Here is a 19,938-nt window from a genome sequence, read left to right on the forward strand (position 1 = left end):
TACCCTCAGACCCTGTCTAGACAGAGGCTTCTTTTTTCCCTCAGGAAGTTCAGATAAAGTTGCTAGCCAGGGAGGATCAGGGCACTGAGAGGCAGGCCGCTGGAACCACCAGGAGCCACAGGCATGGGGGCCGAGCCCTCCGGAAGTGCAGTGGCAACCCTCTCCGTGACTTCCCTGGTGAGTCTTGTGTCCTCCACTCACCGCTCTCTCTCCCAGGAGCAGCTCTATGTGCGAGTTTCCTTCTGGGAGTGTGTGTGTGTGTGTGTGTGTGTGTGTGTGCGCGCGTGCGCCCGTGTGCTTAAGGCAGCTGTTCACTCTGGCTTTCTGGAGTGGGAAAGACCCACAGTCTTCCCACCTGAGACCCGAAACCCCTTTTCTCTGCTCACTCCATCTGGGATCCAGGAGATGGCTCAGGGGGCCTCCCTGCCTGCAGGACCCTCCACTTCCCCGAGGGCTTAACACTCAAAGCTACACACCTCGGGCTCATCCTCTCCCATCCTGTCTACTCCTGAACGTCTGTCTGCCTGCAGAGACAGGCTGATGGGTGGGCAAGGAGGTCCTGAATCTGCACGGACTTCCCTGGGCACTCCCCTACCCCTGGTCCCTTCTCCACCTTCTGTCTGGAGTGAGCCCCTTAAAGGCAACCAGGGTGGTGGTGTTTCCTGCTAACCCCCCACTGCTGTCCCAGCAGCCTTAGAACCCTGCAGGAGTGGGCCCCTGGGGCTCATCTCTCCCCCTCTTGCCCAGCCCCCTCCCAGCCTCGCCGGCCTTCCTTGAAGAGACCACTAACCAGCCACCCCTAAAGCCTCTGCACTAGCTTTTCCCTCCACTAGAGCGCCCTTCCCTCTTCTCTGTGCCCTGTTCGCTCCGGTCTCAGATTAGACGCACCTCCTCAGAGGTCCTCCTGACCGCAGGACCTAAAGTAACCGATTATCACTTTCTGTGACAGCAGCTGGTCTTAATCCTGTGCACAGCACTTAGGACAGACTCATAATTATTTAATTAATCTTCTCTCCTTCTTGTCTGCCCGAGTGACGAGCTACCTCAGAGAGCAGGGCTCCTGCGGTCGTCCTCCGCAGAGCGCAGAGCCCGGGGGTCTAGAACTGGCCTGGCTGGAGCAGGGCTGGTTGCTGGTCCTGGGATGGAAATGGGGCACCAGCTGCTGCTGCGGCGCGCGCTCCGGGTCGAGTGCGCGGGTTTTATCTCAGTTGCGGGTCCCAGGGGACGCACGCCCCCCTCCGCTTGGCTCCCAGCAGACGCGCCTTAAATGCGCTCGGGGAACTCGAAGATAACGAGGCAGACTCGCAGGCGTTGGGAAGGGGCGAGGCCGCCGGTGGGGAGGGGTTTCTGCGGCTGGCTCGGCGCCTTGTGACCCCAGCGTTAAAGCCCCAGTGGTCTCCACCTCGCAAATCAAAGATTCTCCCCAGAGTCCCTGCGACCCGCGGACGGGTGGCGGAGAGGGGCGCTCTGAGCGTCGCTCGGGGCCGGGGGGGTGGCGCGTATTCCCGGCGCTCTCGACCCCCTCAGGGCAGAGAAGAGGGAAGAGGGTACGGACTGTGCTCTGGGACGCTGCTGGTGAGGCCCCCCGGTCCTCCGGGTGCGCCGACGCCGGAGCCACTGTCCCCGGGTAGAGTAGAGACGCAGCTCCTCTGCGCATTCTGGCAGGGGACAGGGTGGTGATGTGGGTGGCGGAGCCGGGGGCAAGGTAGGGGACAAAGAGCTGCCCTGCCGCCGGAAGAGCGACCCCTGTGTCAGAGTCCTATTGTTCGTTGGAGCTCAGACTACGCTGGACTCTGGTGCCCCGGGAGGGAGAAGGGGACCCGTCCCCCGGGTCCAGGATGTTTGTTTATGTGGGGCGAGAGAGGGCGGGCGGGGTACGCTGGCGGGAGAAGGGGTTCGGAACGCATTTCAGCGCGTCTCCTTTAAGGGAAGCCCGGCCCTACCTTTCCCACCGTCGCCCTCCCCGCACTGTACCTGCATTTTAAAAGCGCCCTGTAGCCCCGGGATTGGCCCAGGCCTCGTCCTCCGGCGCAGAAACTTGAACCGCCACAGGGAGGAGGGAGTGTTAAAAGCCCAGTGGGTGGACTGTACCATTTCCGCAGCGTCCCCCTCGTGAGCCCCGCCCCTCCCACACACCCCCGGAGAGACCCAATCGGACGGGCGCGAGGGCGGGACTACGGCCCCGACGCGCCTCTCTCAGGGCGCCGAGCGGACGAGCGCACAGCGGTGGGGGACCTCGAGCCTCGGCCGCGCCTCTGCCCGTCCCCTCGCTCCCTCGGAGGCGGGGCCGGGCCTCGGTGCCCCGCCTTCTCCCCGCCCGGAGTGGGCGGGGCGGCCGGGCTCCCGGAGCTGGGCCGGGGGCGGGCCTCCGCCTGCTTCGCCTGTGCCCGGAGAGCACCCGGCACGGCGGCTGCCGACACAGCGGCGATCTTCGCTCGCTGATACCCGAGACGCGCGGGGTCCCCAGGGCCCGGGCGGGCGCTGCGTGAGGACTAGCGAGGCGGCGTGGGGCGGGCCGCACGCGCCCCCGCCTGCCCCCCGCCCGCGCGCGGACTGGCCCAGCGCAGCCCCGGCGCGGGGAGCGCCGGCCGGGCAAGGGCGCGGGCGATGCCGCGGTGACGGCCCAGCCATGGCGAAGCCCCCTGCGGCGGCGGCGGCGGCGGCGGCGTCGGAGGAGCTGAGCCAGGTGCCGGACGAGGAGCTTCTGCGCTGGAGCAAGGAGGAGCTGGCGCGGCGGCTGCGGCGCGCCGAGGGCGAGAAGGTGGGCCTCATGCTGGAGCACGGCGGCCTGATGCGCGACGTGAACCGGCGGCTGCAGCAGCACCTGCTGGAGATCCGCGGTCTCAAGGACGTGAACCAGCGGCTGCAGGACGACAACCAGGAGCTGCGTGAGCTCTGCTGCTTCCTCGACGACGACCGGCAGAAGGGGCGTAAGCTGGCGCGCGAGTGGCAGCGCTTCGGGCGCCACGCGGCCGGCGCCGTGTGGCACGAGGTGGCCCGCTCGCAGCAGAAGCTGCGCGAGCTCGAGGCGCGCCAGGAGGCCCTGCTGCGCGAGAACCTAGAGCTCAAGGAGCTGGTGTTGCTGCTGGACGAGGAGCGCGCGGCGCTGGCGGGGGGCGCAGGCGGCTCGGGCGGAGGCGGCGGCGCGGGTTCCCGCAGCTCCATCGACAGCCAGGCCAGCCTGAGCGGGCCACTGGCGGGCGGCGCGGCGGGCACAGGGGCCCGCGACGTGGGCGACGGCAGCAGCACGTCGAGCGCGGGCAGCGGCGGCAGCCCGGACCACCACCACCACGTCCCACCCCCGCTGCTGCCCCCAGGGCCGCATAAGGTCCCGGACGGCAAAGCTGTAGCCACGCGCAGGTCCCTGGACGACCTGTCGGCGCCACCGCATCATCGAAGCATCCCTAATGGCCTGCACGGTAAGGAAAACGCCAGCGGGACAGCGCGGGTCACAGCCCCTTCCTCCACGCTAGACCTTTCCTCCAGCTCCCATCCACACCCAGGGTTGGGAGATCTCGCGCCCATCCGTAACAGTGCTTTGGGTGGTGTTTTTCTGGCCGAGTGATCCAGGCGGGCCCCTGCCCAGCTTCTCCTCCGCAGCCGGGCAGGACTGCCAGAGCCCAGGAAAGTTCCTCTCCTGCGGGGTTTTCGGTGTCGGTGCAGCTGGCTTGGGGGCGCCTCCTCCTTGCCTGGAAATCCTTGTCAGCCAGCAGGAAGCTTGTGTGAAAAAAAATGAATGGCCTTCTTAGCAGCAAGTGAATTTTCCCTCTTGTTGGGAGCAACAGGCTGCCCAAAGCAGAGCTGCATCCATGTGTGAGCTGGGGCTGGGGTTATGCCTGGGCCTCCTGGTGCTGCCTGTGGGCTGGGAAGAAGCACAGGCAGCAGTGGGGCTGAGACTTGGAGGCAGCCAGCCCCGCCAGAGGACCCAGGCTCAGAGCCTTCCTGGATTCTTACTAACCCTGCACTGCTCTCCTTCTCGGAGAGACCTTTCTCGATGGAGGTTCTAAGACCTTCCAGAGGGATGCATGGGTCTGGCTTTGTGTTCCCCTTGTGCCTCAGTTTCCTTATCTCTAGAATGGAGCTGATGATTCCTGCCTTGGGGATTTGAGGTGGAGAGGAAGCTTCTGAAAGAATTTATAAACTGTTGGTCTCCATACAGGAAGTGCCACAGTGGTGGGTGGCCAGGGTGTGGATGGCAGGACCTTTGAACTCAGGAAAGCTCAGCTCCTGTCTTCCACGCCTAGGGCAGGGAGCCTCCAGCTTGGTCTGGAGAGCTGAACTGCGGCATTGCCTCCCTGTTTTTCCACATTTTTGGTGGCTTGTCTCCCAGTTCTGGTGGCAATTGCTACTACCTGAACAATTTGCCTGAAGGTGGGGATTAAACAGCTCTTTCTGGTTCTGCTAAAGGCTCTCCTGGTTCAGAGAACGTGTATTAGGCCTTAAGTGACTATGCTTCCCCGGAGTGACAGCCTGAGCAGGGGAAGGACGCTCTGTCTTTGATCTGATGGCCAAGTGGCCTCTGCAGGTGCTTTGGGGGTGGGGGCTGGGGTATAACTGGACCCAGGAGGTGGGGTGCAAGTTAGTGTAGCCCAGTTTTTCCTTTATTTACCTTCCCATTCTGTGAGTTCAGGGCAGGACTGGGTTGAGAGGGATATTTTGTTACTGATTAGCAATCTACGTCTACAACTCAGGTTACTTTTGGTAACCTGTATCCAACCCCACCTCCCACCACAGGCTCCTTAAGGCCAATGGCTGTAGCGGAGAGTTAGATGGTTTCATTTGCTGGGGTTTCAGGGTTTGGGGAGTGAGGAGCCCCAGTCCCAGCCTTTCTGGCCCAGCCTTCTTGGGTTGGGGGGTGGGGCCGGCTTGGGAGGGTCAGATTTCTGGGCTTCAATTTCCCCAACTACAGCATCTGAAGGAGGGACTGCTGCAGTCCTGTGGCTGGGAAATGAAATGTTGCTGGTTTCCAGCTGCATCATTGAGGACACTTGGCGAGAGTAGTTCTCTGCAGGACATGGGAGGGCTTGAGTGTCTCAGCATATTTGCAGGGAAGTTCTCTTGTAGTCGCCAGGGATGCAGGAGCGGAGGACTGGGCTGGACCTGAGGTGTTCTCCCAACATGGTTAGGATGCCCGGAAACCGGGACAAGGCCCTTTTACAAATGGCCTTTCTGTCCTTGGACCTGTAGTTCAAGCTCCGTGAAGAGCAAGGCTGGAGATGGAGCCAGTGAGCCCCAGTGGTAGGGAAAGCAGAGTCAGACACGGGCCTGCTGCTCTGTGCACCTGGTCTCAGCTCGTCCTTGCAGGAGCCCTGGGAGAGGTGCTAGCATTATCCTCACTTTATAGACAAGCAGGTAGAAGCACAGGGGTCTGAGCATGACCTGGGACGGGGCCACCGGCGTCCTCCCCTGCCCTGGTGGTGGGCTGGCTTGCATCTCTGGGCTCCAGTCTTACTGGCTGATCCTGTTAATCAGCAGACAGGGGTGATTCCCTATTCTTGGTTCCTGATCCGGGCTTGCCCTCCTTCTCCCATCCTTGGAAGTGTCACTTCCTTATCGGTGACCACTGAGCAGATGGTTGATAACCCCTTTCCTGAGAGGGGTCAGGCTGGCTTGGATTTGAACCAGTCCCCGCTCCTCCTTCTCTCTCTGCAAGTTACTTGACTTGACTGGGCCTCTCTGCTCCTCTGTGCGGGTAAGCCCAGAGTGCCCTCTTCATCCGTGGGGGCCAGGGAGGCCAGGGTCTGCACACAGTAGGTCTCGGGAGTTGTCAGAGTCCTGGTCATGAATATTTCTTCGAAGGCTCCTCGTGAAAAACCGGTGGGGACCCTTTTGGGGGCCTGCCAGGCAGACTCCAGTGTTCTTTACAACGGTTTGCTGTTTAGACAGCCAGCTCATCTGAATGTCTGGGCCCGTGTCTGGCTGCACCTGCCAACGAGCCTGGGGAACGGGGACCCTGTGGTCCTCCCTTGGGAGCTGTGGACTACCTGCCCCTGGCTGGGCGCCCTGGGAGGCCCAGGAGGCTGTGGAGGGAGGTGGCCCGTCTGTACGCAGCACAGTCCTTGGCAGGGCTGCTGGCAGGCAGTGCCACTGAGTGCAGATAGCCCTCCCCCCACTCGGTTTTGACTGAGGGCCAATTAAAATCTGGACTACAGCGCTCTTCACTGTGACCCAGTGGGGCCGACTAAGGCAGGTGAACCCCAAACACCAGAAAGCCAGGTTTGCCCCCTTGAATGGATGCAGTTTTCAAACAAAAGCATTTCCAGCAGTTCCCGCTTGCCCTTCCCCCATCCTTCGTGCCCCACCCCCACCCCCCAGCTTGTCCCTGTGCAAGTCAGCCCTGTTCCCTTCCCCCACCACTGGGGACACTCCCCTTTAGCTAACTTAGGGACACCAGGACCTCCAGCAAGCCTTTGTGTGGCCCTGTTTACTTTTAAAAGTTTGGATTAAAAATGTGAGCTGCTCAAAATAAGATGGGTTTGTTCTCTGGCTTGTGTTTTTTGTTGGTTTAAAGGGAGGGTGGAGCGGGGATGGTCTGCGCCTTCAAGAAGACAGATCATGCCGGCCCTGAATAGGTTTTCACGTCAGACCACCCAGCTCAGGGCCTCCTGGGCAGGACTGGCTAATACGGAGGCTTTTCCTAGACCCAGTGTGGCCCGGGAGCAAAGGTCAGTGAAGACAATGGGCTGGTTAGATAAGCCTTTTCACTCCCTCCCCAGCCTGATCCTGACCATCCATCAACAGTCTTGGGGTGCTGGCCTTGCACAAGAGGACTCACAGGCAGTGAACCCGGGGAAGGGCCAATGTGTGGCCAACATGGCACAGTTCACCGCAGAGGGCTTCCCAGCCCCAGCTCCATTCTGTTCAGAATGCCCATATGGTCCCATGTCATAGATGGGCAAACGGAGGCTTGGGGAGGGGTGCCGTGCCTTGGTCTGCTGCTGGTGGGGTCTGGGATCAGTCTTGGGTCTCCTGTGTCAGAGTGAGCCACCTACCTGGTGGCTGCTGCCCTCTGGGCTGGGTTAGTCCAGCTGGGTGGGGCTGGAGGGGTCCCCACGGGAGGCCTGCAATGGAAGGCCTCCCCAGAGCTTGGTCCTTGGCAGGGCCCAGAACCTGTAGGTGGACACAGAGCCAGTGGGGAGAGAGCCCCACGGGTGGGACACGTGGGGCAGAGGTGTGGCACCCTGTCTGCAACACTGGGACCCTGAGCCTCATCCTGGTCTCCTCCCTTGAGCCTGCACAGATAAGACTGAGAAGGCAGGTGTGGCGCATGCTCCAGGGAGCATGCTCCAGGGAGCACGCCGGCCGGGCCCTCCTCACATGGGCTTTCATTCTCTCACTGGACTCCACCAGGGTGGCTTTCCTCAGCCGGGGGCCCCACCAGGCCTGTCACCTGTAGCCTGGCCTCTGAGCCCGCGGGACACAGTCGTGGTTTAATGCTGGCCCTGGAGCAGCATGATTGGCAAGGAAACCCTCTGTGGCTCATAATCTGTGTTTCCCCAGGGACTTTCCACACCACGCTTGTCAGCACAGAGCATCAGAAGCTGGGGTCCTCAGGCCAGTTCTGGCATCTCCATGGGCCTCTGTGTTCTCATCTGCAAAGTGGGGAGCTGTTAGGCAGCCTTAGGGGTGAGGGAGACAGAGTGGAGTGAGACGTGCAAACCTTGGAGTGTAGCCGTCTCCCGACACACGGACCCCCTCCTCGCGGCCACAACACTCGGCGCTGGGGGTGCTGAGGGGCAGCGCCGCTTTCTGGTCAGGGCTCTGGCTCTGCTCTGGGTCAGAGAGGCCTGGGGGAGTTCTGGCCTTGCCCCCCACTTTGTGAGCGTGGCCACTCCTGGACCTTCTAATCCTCGGCTTCCTCATCTGTGTCCTGAGGATAGATAGTACTACCCTGGTGCCAGAGCTGGGCCTTCAAAGGGCAGGTTCAGTGACTCCACTGCCACCTGGACCGCTGCAGACTTGCCTTCCCGGTGAGCATGGCTCAGTGTCAGAGCCAAATGAGCCCTCGTTTGGAGGGAGGGCAGGGGGAGGGCACTCCAGCAGGGCCAGGCAGCATGAGGCCTGTCCGGGGCCTGGGAGGGAGGTGCTCCTGCAGCTTGTTTTGGGCGCTGGGAGCCTTGCCATGTGAGCAGAAAGAACTGGAATGCTGAGCCAGGAAAAGGAAAGCCTGGGCCTGGGAGCTGCTGCCAGGGTGTGAGGGGTGGTGCTGCCAGCCCCAGGACCTGAGCGCTCTGTGCACCCCAAGGGCACGGGCCGAGCTCCAGTGGTTCAGATGGCAGCACCCACAGACAAGTGTGGACCCGGCAGACTGGGTTGCCTCTGGAGTTGGGGAGCTGCCTGTCAGGGGTGGTGTGCAAGCACCACTTGGACACCTGGGAAAGGGCATTGCCGAATGCAGTGTGGGGAGTGGAAACTAGTTTGCAAGCAGAGACTACTGGGTCCTGCGGGGCCGGGGAGCGGGGGGCGGGCAGGAGAGTGGGTCATGTTGCTGGGAGAATTTGCCCTTCAAGCAGGGAGGGAGACAATAGCAGGCTGTTAATTGAGTGATTACTCTGTCCAACTTCTGAGTGCTGTACACACTGATTTGTGGAGCCTGGCTTGGGGAGTGGTGGCACAGGAGAGCTCATCTGGTGTGTGTCCAGGTGTAGGCTGGGCAGGGGACACCAGGGGAGGAAGTTTGGGGCCTCTCTGGTGGCTGTAGCAGTGACAGTGGCTGTGAGAGAGAACCTCTGCAGGCTCTCAGACTTGGCAAGCCAGCTCCAAAGCCCAGCCCCTGTCTGCCTCAATATGACCTCTGACCTCTGACCCTAAGCTGCCAGGCTCAGGTAGGCCAGCACTGTAGGTGATGTTCTTTCTGCAACCGCACTCTGTCCAGTGACAGAAATGTCATCACCATAGCCAGCTTGCCCACACCTGCCACCTGCGGTCCATGCAGGGACCACTCTGAGACTTCTTCACAGCTGGGATGTGGTTAGTTCTCATTTCCATGGAGCGTGACGAGGGTGGTCCAGGGGGCTGCCCAAAGCCTCAGCAATAGAGGAACATGCTTGTCTGCTAAGGGACGTGATGGTCCCTTGATGGTGAGAAGTTGGGAATGGTTCCTCTCCTAGCAAGCACCCAGAGCCTGTCATTGTCACTTCGCCACTGTCCCCCACCTGCGCAGGTGGGCGGGAGCAGGTGGGCAGAGGGTTTGGGCAGCTCTGACACTGTCCCCCCAGTGATGGAGCCTGCTCCTGGGTGAGTCTCTGCCAGTCTCCAGCTCTCTGGGGGGCAGGGTGGCAGGAGGAGGGGTTTTGCGGATTTCCCTGTGAGCTCCCTGGGCTCACCCTGCAGAGGGGTTTGGCCGGAGGTGTGGAGCGTCGGCTCAGTCTCACAGCCGTGGAGGCCCAGTGGGCGAGGAGGGAGGGTGTTCCCCTTCCTCCTTCCTGCTTCCTTGTCCTTTGTTGTTTCCTGACTTCAAAGACGGGCTTCCCCTTCTCTGTGGCCAGGCGGGTGCGTCTTGGAGTCTGTGTGTGTTTCCTGAAGGGCCACCTCACTCACTCTGGAAGAGCTGTGGGCAAGAGCATGGTGAGGGCACCTGTGACCGCGTGTCTCAGAGTGGAGGAGGCGCTGGGCAGGGACCTGCAGGCCCTCAGAGGGGACCGTGATGGGGGATGCTCCTCAGGTCTGGCCATGCGGTGCTGTCTGTCTCTGAGCTTGAGTACCAGCCTAGGCAGAAGGGAAGCTTCCAAAAATGTCCTTTGCATGGGACCAAATGTGCCTGGCCTGGTGTTTTAGGTTACTTGCTGCCCACCACAAGGAAGAGCCCTGCGGCTGGGCCCCACTGATTCCCCTCCCTCTACCTGTCTCCACCCCAACAACCCTGGGGCTGAGAAGGTTCAGGGCAGTTAGGCAGGTCCCACCAGGTTAGTGGGGCTGGGGCAGGGCCAGGAGCTCCTGTCCGTGGGACCCTGGAGCCTCCACTGCCCGGGTGACACTCTCTTGCTCTCTTCCTGGGTGACAATTTGTTACACACCTTGTATTCTCCCAGGCGGGCCCTGGTTTGTCTCTCAACCTCTTCAGGGTGCTGGGAGATCAGCGGAGGGGGTGGCTGGAGGGGACCTGGCATGGGCCACAAAGCAGGAGCAGGTTAGTACAAGCAGAAGAGAGCAGGGAGGGTCCGGGTGTGGCAGAAGGAACCACTGGAGCCCAGGCACACAGCAGGCACGTGCCTGGCACAGCAGCTCGGTGGGGTGTGGGCGGGCCAGGGCAGGTAGGGTCTGGGCAGCTCCTCCCACCGCACCTGGGTGCCCCTGCCCGCCCTCTGAAGTCCTGGGGTGGGCCTTCCTGGCTGTGGGCACTTTGGTTATGTGGGCCTCATCTCCAGTCGTTTCTTAGTACAAAATAACGTTTCACATTATTCTTTTATTTTATTTTACTGTTTTAAAGATTTATTTATTTACTTTTAGAGAGAGGGGAAGGAAGGGAGAGAAGGAGAGAAACATCGATCAGTTGCCTCCCACATGCCCCCAGCTGGGGACCTGGCCCGCAACCCAGGCATGTGCCCTGACTGGGAATCGAACTGGTGACCTTTCAGTTCTCAGGCCACTGTAGTTCAATCCACTGAGCCACACCAGCCAGGGCTAAATTATTATTTTAAAATTTATTTCTCAATTATAGTTGGTATACGGTACTATATTAGTTTCAGGTGCACAACATTGTAATTAGATGTTTATCTGCCTTGCGAAGCGATGCTCCCAGTAAGCCTGGCCCCCACCTGGCATCGCATGTAGTCATTTCATTATTGGCTATATTCCCTGTGCTGTACTTTACATCCCGGCGACTGTTTTTATAGCTTGCAATTTGTACTTCTCAATCCCATCACCTTTCTGCCCATCTGCTGTGGCCTTTTCTGATGGGCTTTTCCAGGGGAATCCAAAGTTTTCTGTTCAGGGTGCACCTGAAGTTGGATCTTCTGTACAGTGCGCCCCCTCCCCGTTCTCCTGCTCCTCCACTTCATAAATACAGCTTATCCGCTGGGCCTGAGAGCGGCTGCAGCCGCCGGCACGTCCCTCACACCTGGGGTTTGGGGTGCCATTGGGTCACCCAGCAGTCCTCTGTGGATTCTTCACCACAGAACCAGCAGCTTCTGTCTACTGGTGACCTGACCTGATGCAAGGTCCCTGCCTCTCCCTGTCCTCATTTTCCCACCTGTAAAATGGGAGGCCCCATGGGCTGTGCCGGGGGTCTCAGAGACCCTGGTTATTCTCTGACTCAGCGTTTCTGCGACGGCAGAGCCACAGCAAAACCAAAGGCTGCCTGCTCTGCTCATCCTGCCTCTTGCCGGTCATGTTTGTGGTTAGGTAGGTCTGTTGCTGAGTGCCCATCCTCACGCTGGGGCAGGTGTCAGGATTGAGCACCGGGTGCTGGGGCGCAGGGGGGCACGGGGGCACGGCTCTGCCCCTGCCTGGCCAGCCTGCCCTCATGGAGGGCCACGGTGAGAGCCCTGATGGAATTACCTGCCTCTGCCAAGCGATCGCCCTGCGCAGGAGTAGGTGACAGGTTTGGCGTGAGAGGACAGCGCCGAGCTCCGGTTCCCGGGGGTTGGGTTTGCCCGGGGCAAGGCCATCTGTTCTGGACCTGAGTCTCCTGTGTTGGCCGTCCTGTCTCTCTGCCAGCCCCTAACTGTCTTCAGGGCAGCGTCCGTCTCCCTGGCATGGAGCAGGTGCTCAGTAAATGTTGGGGTGAGGAATGGGTGGCCGGGAGGCACTGGACCAGGCACGCTCCCTGTTGGTCAAACCACTGGGGTCACCAGCCTTTTCCGTGTGCTCCATTTGGCACCAAATGGCCTTCAGCTGCTAATGTGAAAACCAAGCCTACACTGGAGGGGGGTGGCTTTCACCACCCTTCTCCCTGTTTCCCTCTAATTACTAAAAAATACACGCTTGCTTTTGTCACTCAGCTGCATATTAGATGTCACTCAGGAACCCTACACAATGCCAGTGCCTAGTCGAACACCCAGCAATGGCTCCACTGGTCCCAGTGGCCTTAGCGGGTGTAGAAGCCCCCCCTCTCCCCCCNTGAACCCCCCCCCTCTCCCCCGTGCCCCCCCCCCCCCCCCCGGTGCTCCTGGCGGCCAGAGCGGCTGTGGGAATGGAAACTCCACGAGAAACCCTCAGCGTCAGCCAGGGGCAAAGTCACCACCCCACCAGGGCCTGACGTGGCTGGCCCCAGCGGGAAGGCTGGTGTCAGCAGACATTAGCTGTGAGGGAGAAATGGGACGTTCGCGCTGTCCTCTCCCTGACCTTTGCCAGTTGGCAGTGCTCAGAGAGATGGCTTTGGTGCGCCCAGTGGGGCTGCCTGGCAGTGGCGGGAAGGTGGGTTTGAATCTGGCCTTGAAGTTCCTGAGCACGTGCCCCAGCCTTAGACACAGCCAGCCAGCTCCCCCTCCCCACCCGAGAGCTGTTCTAGACCCAGACATGGCCTGCAGACGCCTCTGCCAGCCCCATTGTGGCACGCTGGGCCGCCCAGACAGGCGGGGGCCTTTTAAGGCTGCTTTCGAGGGGACACGCAGGCAGGGCCAGTGGCAACGAGATGGCAGCTCTGGAGAAGAGTCGACCCATTTCCAAAAATAGCCCATCAGCGCTGTCAGGGGACGCATCTCTTTGTCTCCCCCAGTCTGTCTCCGGCTGTAAGGCAAGGAGGGTTGCTCTTGTCTTAGAATCAGAGGCTCCGGAGCACCTGTCCCCACCCCCCACAAGGGCCCGATTGTGAGCCGGCCCTGAATGAGCCCGTGTCACCCGGTGCAGCAGCACGGCGCCTGTCCCTAATGAGCCTGCTCTGGGAGTGGCCCTTTGTGGTGGGTTCCGGCCGCACCGCCCGTGCGTGAGGCTCTCAGAAGGCTCAGTTTCCCAGTTGCTTCCCATCTCCCGCAGCTGGTGGGACAATGGGAAGCTCCTGCCCTGCCCTTTCTCCTTTCTCTGTGTTCTCCGTGTTTTCTGGAATGTGCACACACCACTTCCTACCGGACAGAAATTAAACAGTGTGTTTCTCCCTCTTTCAGCGCCTTCTGTCCTGGCTGGCGAGGGCTCCCTGTCCCCTTCCGGGGCCCCTCCCATGGGACCTCCCCACCATTGTCTCCTACCTGTTCCTTCTCCCCCTGCAAACAGGCTCCTGTTTCCTAGTCCAAAGCAACAAACACGATCCTCTCCCTTCTGTCCTCCGGCCCCTCAGGTTCCTTCCTTCACTCCCCAAGGTCCCAGGGAAGCCCTGGAGGCCGTTGCCTTCCCCGCCACCCCCACACTGCTTCTTGGCCCTGCACAGCCCGGGACCCTGGGAAAGGCGGCTCTGGCTTGGTCCCGTGGCCCCTCTCGGTGGTGTCAGAGTGACTGAACCCACTCTGGGCTCAGCTGCTAGAGCAGGACCCCCTGAGGGCAGCTCCCAGGTGCCTCCCCGTTGGCCCCTGCCTATGGTGGGACACTGTGCCCCATGCTCGGTGTCCAGTCTGTCGCTACCTCTCGCTCCTGACCCTGAGGCCCAGACTTCCGGTGGTGTCCTGCTGGTCACCATCCTGCTGGCCCTGGGGTCCCCTCCTCTCACCCACGCTCTTGTGCCCCCCACCCCCCACATCATGGGGGAGCGCCCTCTCCAAGGTTTCCTGGCTCTGGCCCTGCGCTGCCCACCAGCTGTCAGTGGCTGCTTCATTTCAGTGTGACTGGTTCAGTGACGTGGAAGGGTTCAGTTTCTGAGTGGTAAGAGCTTCCCACCTCATTGACAATCAAGAAAAGGAATATTTTCATCATTCCAGACACTTCCGTTGGGCAGCACAATCCAGACAACTCCTGCTGTGCTGTGGGGGCCTCGAGGCCGGGGACTCCCACCTGTCCAGGAAGGAAGCTCTGCCCCGCCGCACAGCAGGGTGTCAGGGACTCCCTGCCCCCCCAGGCCCTCAGGGCTTCTGCTGGCAGCAGGACCCTCCCTTTCCTACCCCCCACCTGCTGAGGTCCCGCCCTTCCTCCGAGGCTTCAGTCAGCCCTTGGAGAGGGACAGACACAGGATGTGTGACCAGTCATCCTGTCTCCTCAGCGTGGAGCCAGGGTCATGGCGGTTGCCCTGCAGCCACGGACAGCACCGATGCCACTTCTCCGGGTGGCCTAGTGTGGGTTCATGTGCATGTGCTGGAAGCCAGCTGAGAGGGGGCACACGGCTGGGTGGGGCCCCTGAGCTCTCCCACAGAGCCCAGCCCCGGAGCCCCTCAGCCCACAGCTCCTTATCCTCAAAATGAGTCCAGAGGTCTGCAGGGTCCGCCACCAAAGAAAATGGGTTTTAAAACAATGGAGGGGCAGGGTAGGGGGGATGGACACAGGCTGCTAGCAGCCACCGCTCCCTCTGCCCTCTGTGCTCTTGGTTCTCTGAGGCAGCGGCGGGCGGTGCGCGGCGGGCAGTCTCACCACTGCTCATCTCGGGGTGAAAGGAGCTGCCTGGCCCCCGCTGCAGGCCATTACTCCGGCCCGTGAGGCCACTGTGCACTGTAGCCGGGGTCTGGCTCTGCTCTCATTCTGCCCCATGTGGGCTTGTGCAGGCTCCTGCGTGTAGGGGTGGGAGAGGGGAGGGGGACAGGATGGGGGACAGCGTCCCATCCCTGGGGGAGGTGCCGGCTGGGAGGGTCAGAGGAGAATCCCTTCTAAACCATTCTGCTCTGGAATGCGAGGGCAGTCTGACAGGGTGGGAGCCCTGTGGGTGGGGCGATTCTTGCTGACAGCGCCCAGGAGGTCCCAGCACCCCCTGCAATCCTCAGGCCCCAGGCCCCTCCTGCTGCCCCTGGGGGCCACTTCCTGGCGGGGCAGGGACTGGTTTTCTGTGAGTCTGCCTCCGCTGCGTGTCCCCCCCCCCCACTGCCGCTGTGCCCTCCCTCCATCAGAATTGGTCCTGCTGAGGGGCAGGGGCAGACAGCAGCTCCTGAGTGTGTGGGGAGGTCCCCGCCCCATCTTGCTCTCCCGCTGCATTCTCAATCCCCTTCCACTGAGTTAAGACCTTGTTCCCGGGAGTGTGGCCTGGTTATGGGCAACGTGAGCCGCTCCCCCGTGTCCGGGGCCGAATCGCTGCGGGATGAAAAGACCCCTTGTTTCTGGGGCGACCTCAACTCCCTGAGCAGGAGGCCGGCAGGGGGGCTGTGGCGGGGGAGGGGGGGCTTCGGATGGGGGTGTGACAGGAGGGAGAAGTGTGGGCCAGCTCTGCCCTCTTCTCCACACTGGCCCGTGGACCCCTTAACCTGGGGACCCTGACCCGACCGTGAACTCATGACTTTCCCCGGGCTGCGACCCATCGCTTTTATCAGAGGCTGAGAGCGGTGCGGGGCCCAGGAAAGACCAAAAGCCACAAGGGGAGGCTCAGGGACACTCCTCCCCGAAGCCTTTACAAAGTAGAGATGATTGGATGTGATGTGTGCTCAGTAAGAAACCCCACGTAGGACGCCGCGGTGCAGGGGGAACCTGAGTCTGCTGGCTGGGCGTGCGGAACACCTGGCAGCCTCAGTCTGTGCCTGTCCTCGGCCGGCCGGCTCTGGCTCACCCCCGCCGGCCCCCCATCCTCAGCCGGCCCCCCATCCTCAGCCGGCCCGCCCCTTGCACCTCTGCCCTGAAGTTGTATTTACGGAGGGTTTTGGGTTGGGTAGGTTTCTCATGCAGATCTTTGCTTCCTGGGCTTCTCTCTCCTTCGCTTCCTTTCTGCCTCCGTTGATCTCCACCTTCCCTCGGCCTCAGGTGGCTCATTTCTGACATGAGGCAGGTGGACCAGGCCCCCGGCTGCTCCCGTCCAGCTGGACCAGGGCCTTTCGGGCTTCTGGACGTTTCTGCTGCTCCTCGGCCTTCAGGGCCTGCAGTGGCCCAGTTTCCAACCATAGGCCCTCACCTTCTAGGGTGCCCCCCTCCCAGGTGCTTGCCCAGGCGCTTGCCCAGGCAGGGGAGTGATCTGACCCAGAATCAGAAGGCTGCAGCGGGGAGGGATCATTGGCCACCCCACCCCCACCCCGAGCCTCTGCTTCCCCAGCCTGCCCCTGGCCCTAGGCCCCTCGTGCCAACTCCCCGCCAGCAGGAGCCGAATAAAGACAGGAGAGCCTCCTAATTCTGTTTGGAATTGCTCCCTTCTTGTGACTTTTGAGTGGGTCTGTGGGGCCCCTTCTCTCTGATAGTTGTGCCTTGGTGCTGATGAAGCTGGCTGGCTGTCCAGGCCCTGGACTGATGGCAGCGCCTGGCCAACGACATTTGACTCTGAAAGGTGCTAATTTACTGGCTTGCTGGCTGGTTGTTTTGTCATCCGGGATGCCAGTGGGGGGAGGGGGGTCCTGTATCCGCAGAGGCGCCTTATCCCCACTCACCCCTCACCTTTCGCCGGTTTGCTGATTGGCAGCTGGAAGAAGTGGGGAGGATGCCCCAGTCCAAGACTGAGGTCTTGAGGCCTGGGTGGGCTGGGGAGTGCAGAGGAGGGCTTTGGGTGAGGGGCGGCCAGGGGCGGCCAGGTGGGGGGCAGATGGAAGGGATGCTGGACTGGGCTCCCGTGCTCTCCACACGGACTGGGGCGCAGGGGCTGACGGAAGGAACTCGGCTTTGTGTATGCCTGGAGCAGACGTGTGTGCGGCCGCTGGTGGGGTGGGACACCAGGCTGGAGGGCCCGCCTGCTGCCTGTCCTGCGTCTGCTCTGGGAGGGCCTTCAGGGGAGAGGCATGAGCGGACCGAGGAGATGGGGACACAGGTGCGGAGCTGCAGTTCCTGCAGGTGCACCTGCTCCGCTCTCCACCTGCGAAAACCTGGTGCACTGGGCGCCCAGGCCGCTCACTGCCCCGGGGCCGGGTCTGAAGCCGATGCAGTTTGATGGGGCGGCCCTCAGGCCGGGGAGCAGTAGGTGACAGTCTGATACTGTTGGGGTCCCCCGGAGGGCTGTGTCCTCCCCGCTTCTCTTCCCTCCCTCTGCTTTGTCACCTGTGAAGTGGAACCTTGGGTTAGGGATCTCTAAGGGTCACTGTGTAGGGGGTTGGAATACATCCAGGTGCGGCGTCGTTTTTTTTTCTAATCAGGAAACTAACAAACACAGTCTCCCTGGGAGGCCTTCAATGGCAGTTCTGACCATTGACATCAGGCGATTCTTAGAGGATGCGGGGAGGAAGTCTTGGAAGGGGGAGTGACCGGTGGTAGCGGCGGTGTGGGTCGAGGGAGCCCAGCCTTGCACCCCGGGCATCGGTGACTCCGGCCTCTCCCTAAGCAGGTGGCTGCATTGGGTGTACTCCTTTCTCCTCTCCTTAAATTTTGTCCTTTCAATTCCTAGTGTGGCTTAGAATTTCCCATGGGCCCAGGAGGGGAATCTGTGGGGAAAGGGAAGACCCCAGAGGGGAGGCTGCCCTGGTGGGGGATCGTGGGCAGGTTTCGAGGGGCAGGTGGGCCTGGCTGGGATCTTGGCCGCCTCGCCGCATCTTCTGGCCTTGTCAGGCGTGTCCCTGTCAGCCCTGCCCTGGGTCAGAAAGGCAGGGGCCCACGTGCACTCTCGAGGTTCACCTGGGGCTGTAGGGCTTGGCTGTGGCATGCCAGCCCGGAGGCCACCCGCTACCATTTGGGGCTGCTGGGGGCCGGGGCAGAGCAGCAGGGGCAGTGGAGGGGCGGGTGGCCTCGCCAGCCCACGTTCCCTGCAGCTCAGACTGGGAGGGGGGGGCGGGGCTTGCCAGCGAGAGTGGCGAGTTGGCGTGTGGGAAGGAGGCCTCGCTAGAGAGACCGCTCCCTGAAAACGCACACATGTGTTGTTAAGGGGCTTCGGGAGCAGCCCTCGGTGCTGTGGGGGCCGGGGTGTGAATGGTGAGTGGGTGGCTTGGCATCAGCCCCACGGCACAGGCGAGGAGAGGAACCCTCCCAAGCCCATCCCTGTATCTCAGTTTCCTGCCCGCACACCCGGTGGGAGTGGCGGCTGGGGTGGCCCAGGACCCCTGGCCAGGCCTTCGCAGCTCCGTGCTGTCTGTGGTGAAGTGCTGCCAGCTGGGAGGGGTGGGTGGCAGGTGGGGTCTGTGTCCCTGGTGCCTGCTGAGCGTGTTTCTGCCCCTCCCCCCAGCCTGCACCCTTCTTGTCTCTGCTCAGGAGACAGAGGGGGTTTGGAGCCTCTCTGAGTTGGCTTCTGTGTGTGTGTGTGTGTGTGTGTGTGTGTGTGTGTGTGTGTTGGTGGGGGGCCTGTTTCCGGTAGGAGCTGTGGAAGGGTCAGGGGCCTGGTTCTCGCCCCAGCCTGTCCTGGAGCTCCTCTTCAGGCCTCATCTGTAAGGGACCCCTGGGGTCCTGCCCATCTCTGGGCCTTATGGTCACATTGGGTGGTTGCTACTGCTCCAGCTGTGCATTCCCCAAGGCGGGGGGCCAGGGTCCTGCCCTTGGCCTCCCAGGCATCACCTGGGAGGGGTGACCATGACCACGAGGCACAGGTCTTTGAGAGTGGACAAGGTCACACGGGGGGTCAGAGCGTGGCAGTGGGGTGGAGGAAGAAGTTGGCGCCTGGCTTTGCCCACACTGCCACCGTGATCTTGGGTGAGTCCTGCCACCTCTGTGAGCCCCAGTTTCCCTTTGGGGAAACTGGCCACTCAGCTGTCCTCCGTGCCTGCTGGGAGAAGCGAATGAGAGTTTACGAAGCGCAGTGACCTACTGTGCCTGCGTGATGACTGACCCCTGATGTTAGTTTTTAGACTGAACAGCCTGTCCTCTGATCGGCCCCTCATGTGTGACCATGCAGCAGGTCACTCTGTTTAGAAGAGCCACTCCAGTCCGGGCCCCCTCTGGAGGGTTGCTGGTCCCACCCCGATGTGGCCTGGCCAGCCCAGGAGCAGCAGGTCCCACTGACAGCATGTTTGTCTGCCAGCCCGTTGAGAAATCCTCTGGAAGTCCTCCCTGGGCCCCAGTGGGGCAGGCCCAAGACCTGCAGACAATGGGCCCAGGAAACAAAAGGCACAATTGTTGGGGCTGCCGGGGCAGGGTCCGTGGGCGCCCCTGGCCAGGGAGGCAGACCCCCTACCTCCCTGTACCCGCCCTGCAGGTCACTGGGTCTGCCCACCCCCCAGGGGCGGGTGGCCGTGAGCCTGATGTGAGTGGGGAAAGGTGCCAGAGCCCAAACCTGAGAGCCATGCTCTGCACCCTGCCTGGAAGGAAGCGCTCTAGGGTTGGGGACCTGGAGTGTGGCTTTAGGGGCAGCGTCCTGTGGCGGTGAGGTCCAGACCAGCTTGGCGTGGCGTCACTGGGCTCTGTCCACCCTGCCTCGCCCACGTCTTTCCCCATGGTGAACACGTGCCAGGGTGAGCGTGGGCTCACCTGCCTCCTCCCGTGTGTGTCCCGTGCTGGTGGGGGTCTTTCACCCTCCCTCGCCCACCCTCTGCTTCGGCGTTCTCAGAGCAGCCTCCCAGCTGGCCTCCCTGTCTCCACGGTCACCACCTCTAGCCTTCACTCTGTCCTTCTGGAATGTCCTTAATACATAACCCCCCACTTCTCCCCCTGCACCCAACCCTGTAGGGGCCCTGAGCCTCAGTGTCAAGTTCAGGCTCCTGGGAACTAAGTTGAAAGTGCTCTGTGACCTGATTCCTTCCATCTCTTCTAGAAGCTTCTGTGACCCCAGGCCAGGAGCAGTTCCTGAGTACCATCCGGGCATTTCCACACCCCCCTGCTTTGCCCTGCTATCTCCTTGCCCTCCAGTGCCCTTTTCCCCTGCCTGCCCCCCATTTGGAAAGTCCTGCTTGTTTTCAGACTGTGGCTGACATGCTGCCGCCACCTCCCGCCATTCTTGCCTCACCCTCCTGCCCGTGTCCGAAGTCCCTCTCGCCTTCACCCTCGGGGCTTGGAGGGAGTCTCTTGGGGGTGTGTTTCACTCAACCGCAGCCTTTGCCGTATCCAAACTGCTGTTGGTCTGGCTCCCCTTCCCACCAGAGAGCCCTGCGAGCGGCTGGGGGCA

The 19,938-nt window shown here is 61.7% G+C and overlaps 1 protein-coding gene across 5 annotated transcripts in view; it reads left to right on the forward strand.

Annotated features, from left to right (window-relative positions):
* Window positions 1-2,342: 2,342 nt before the first annotated feature.
* CCDC85C (coiled-coil domain containing 85C) overlaps window positions 2,343-19,938 on the forward strand; it is a 68,561-nt gene continuing 50,965 nt past the window's right edge. For 2 of the 5 annotated variants that reach the window (XR_005064332.1, XM_037031288.1), the window contains exon 1: window positions 2,347-3,419. Coding sequence is in view for 4 of the 5 variants with exons in the window: in XM_037031288.1 (XP_036887183.1) it covers window positions 2,630-3,419 (790 nt within the window). In the remaining variant the exon portion in view is untranslated. Of the gene's footprint in view, window positions 3,420-19,938 lie in introns of all 5 variants that reach the window. The other 3 variants (XM_037031289.1, XM_037031291.1, XM_037031290.1) reach the window with 3 other exon arrangements.

Source organism: Sturnira hondurensis, unplaced genomic scaffold (genome assembly GCF_014824575.4).
Source record: "Sturnira hondurensis isolate 20B ecotype Veracruz unplaced genomic scaffold, ASM1482457v3 Scaffold0021143, whole genome shotgun sequence".
NCBI lineage: Eukaryota > Metazoa > Chordata > Mammalia > Chiroptera > Phyllostomidae > Sturnira > Sturnira hondurensis.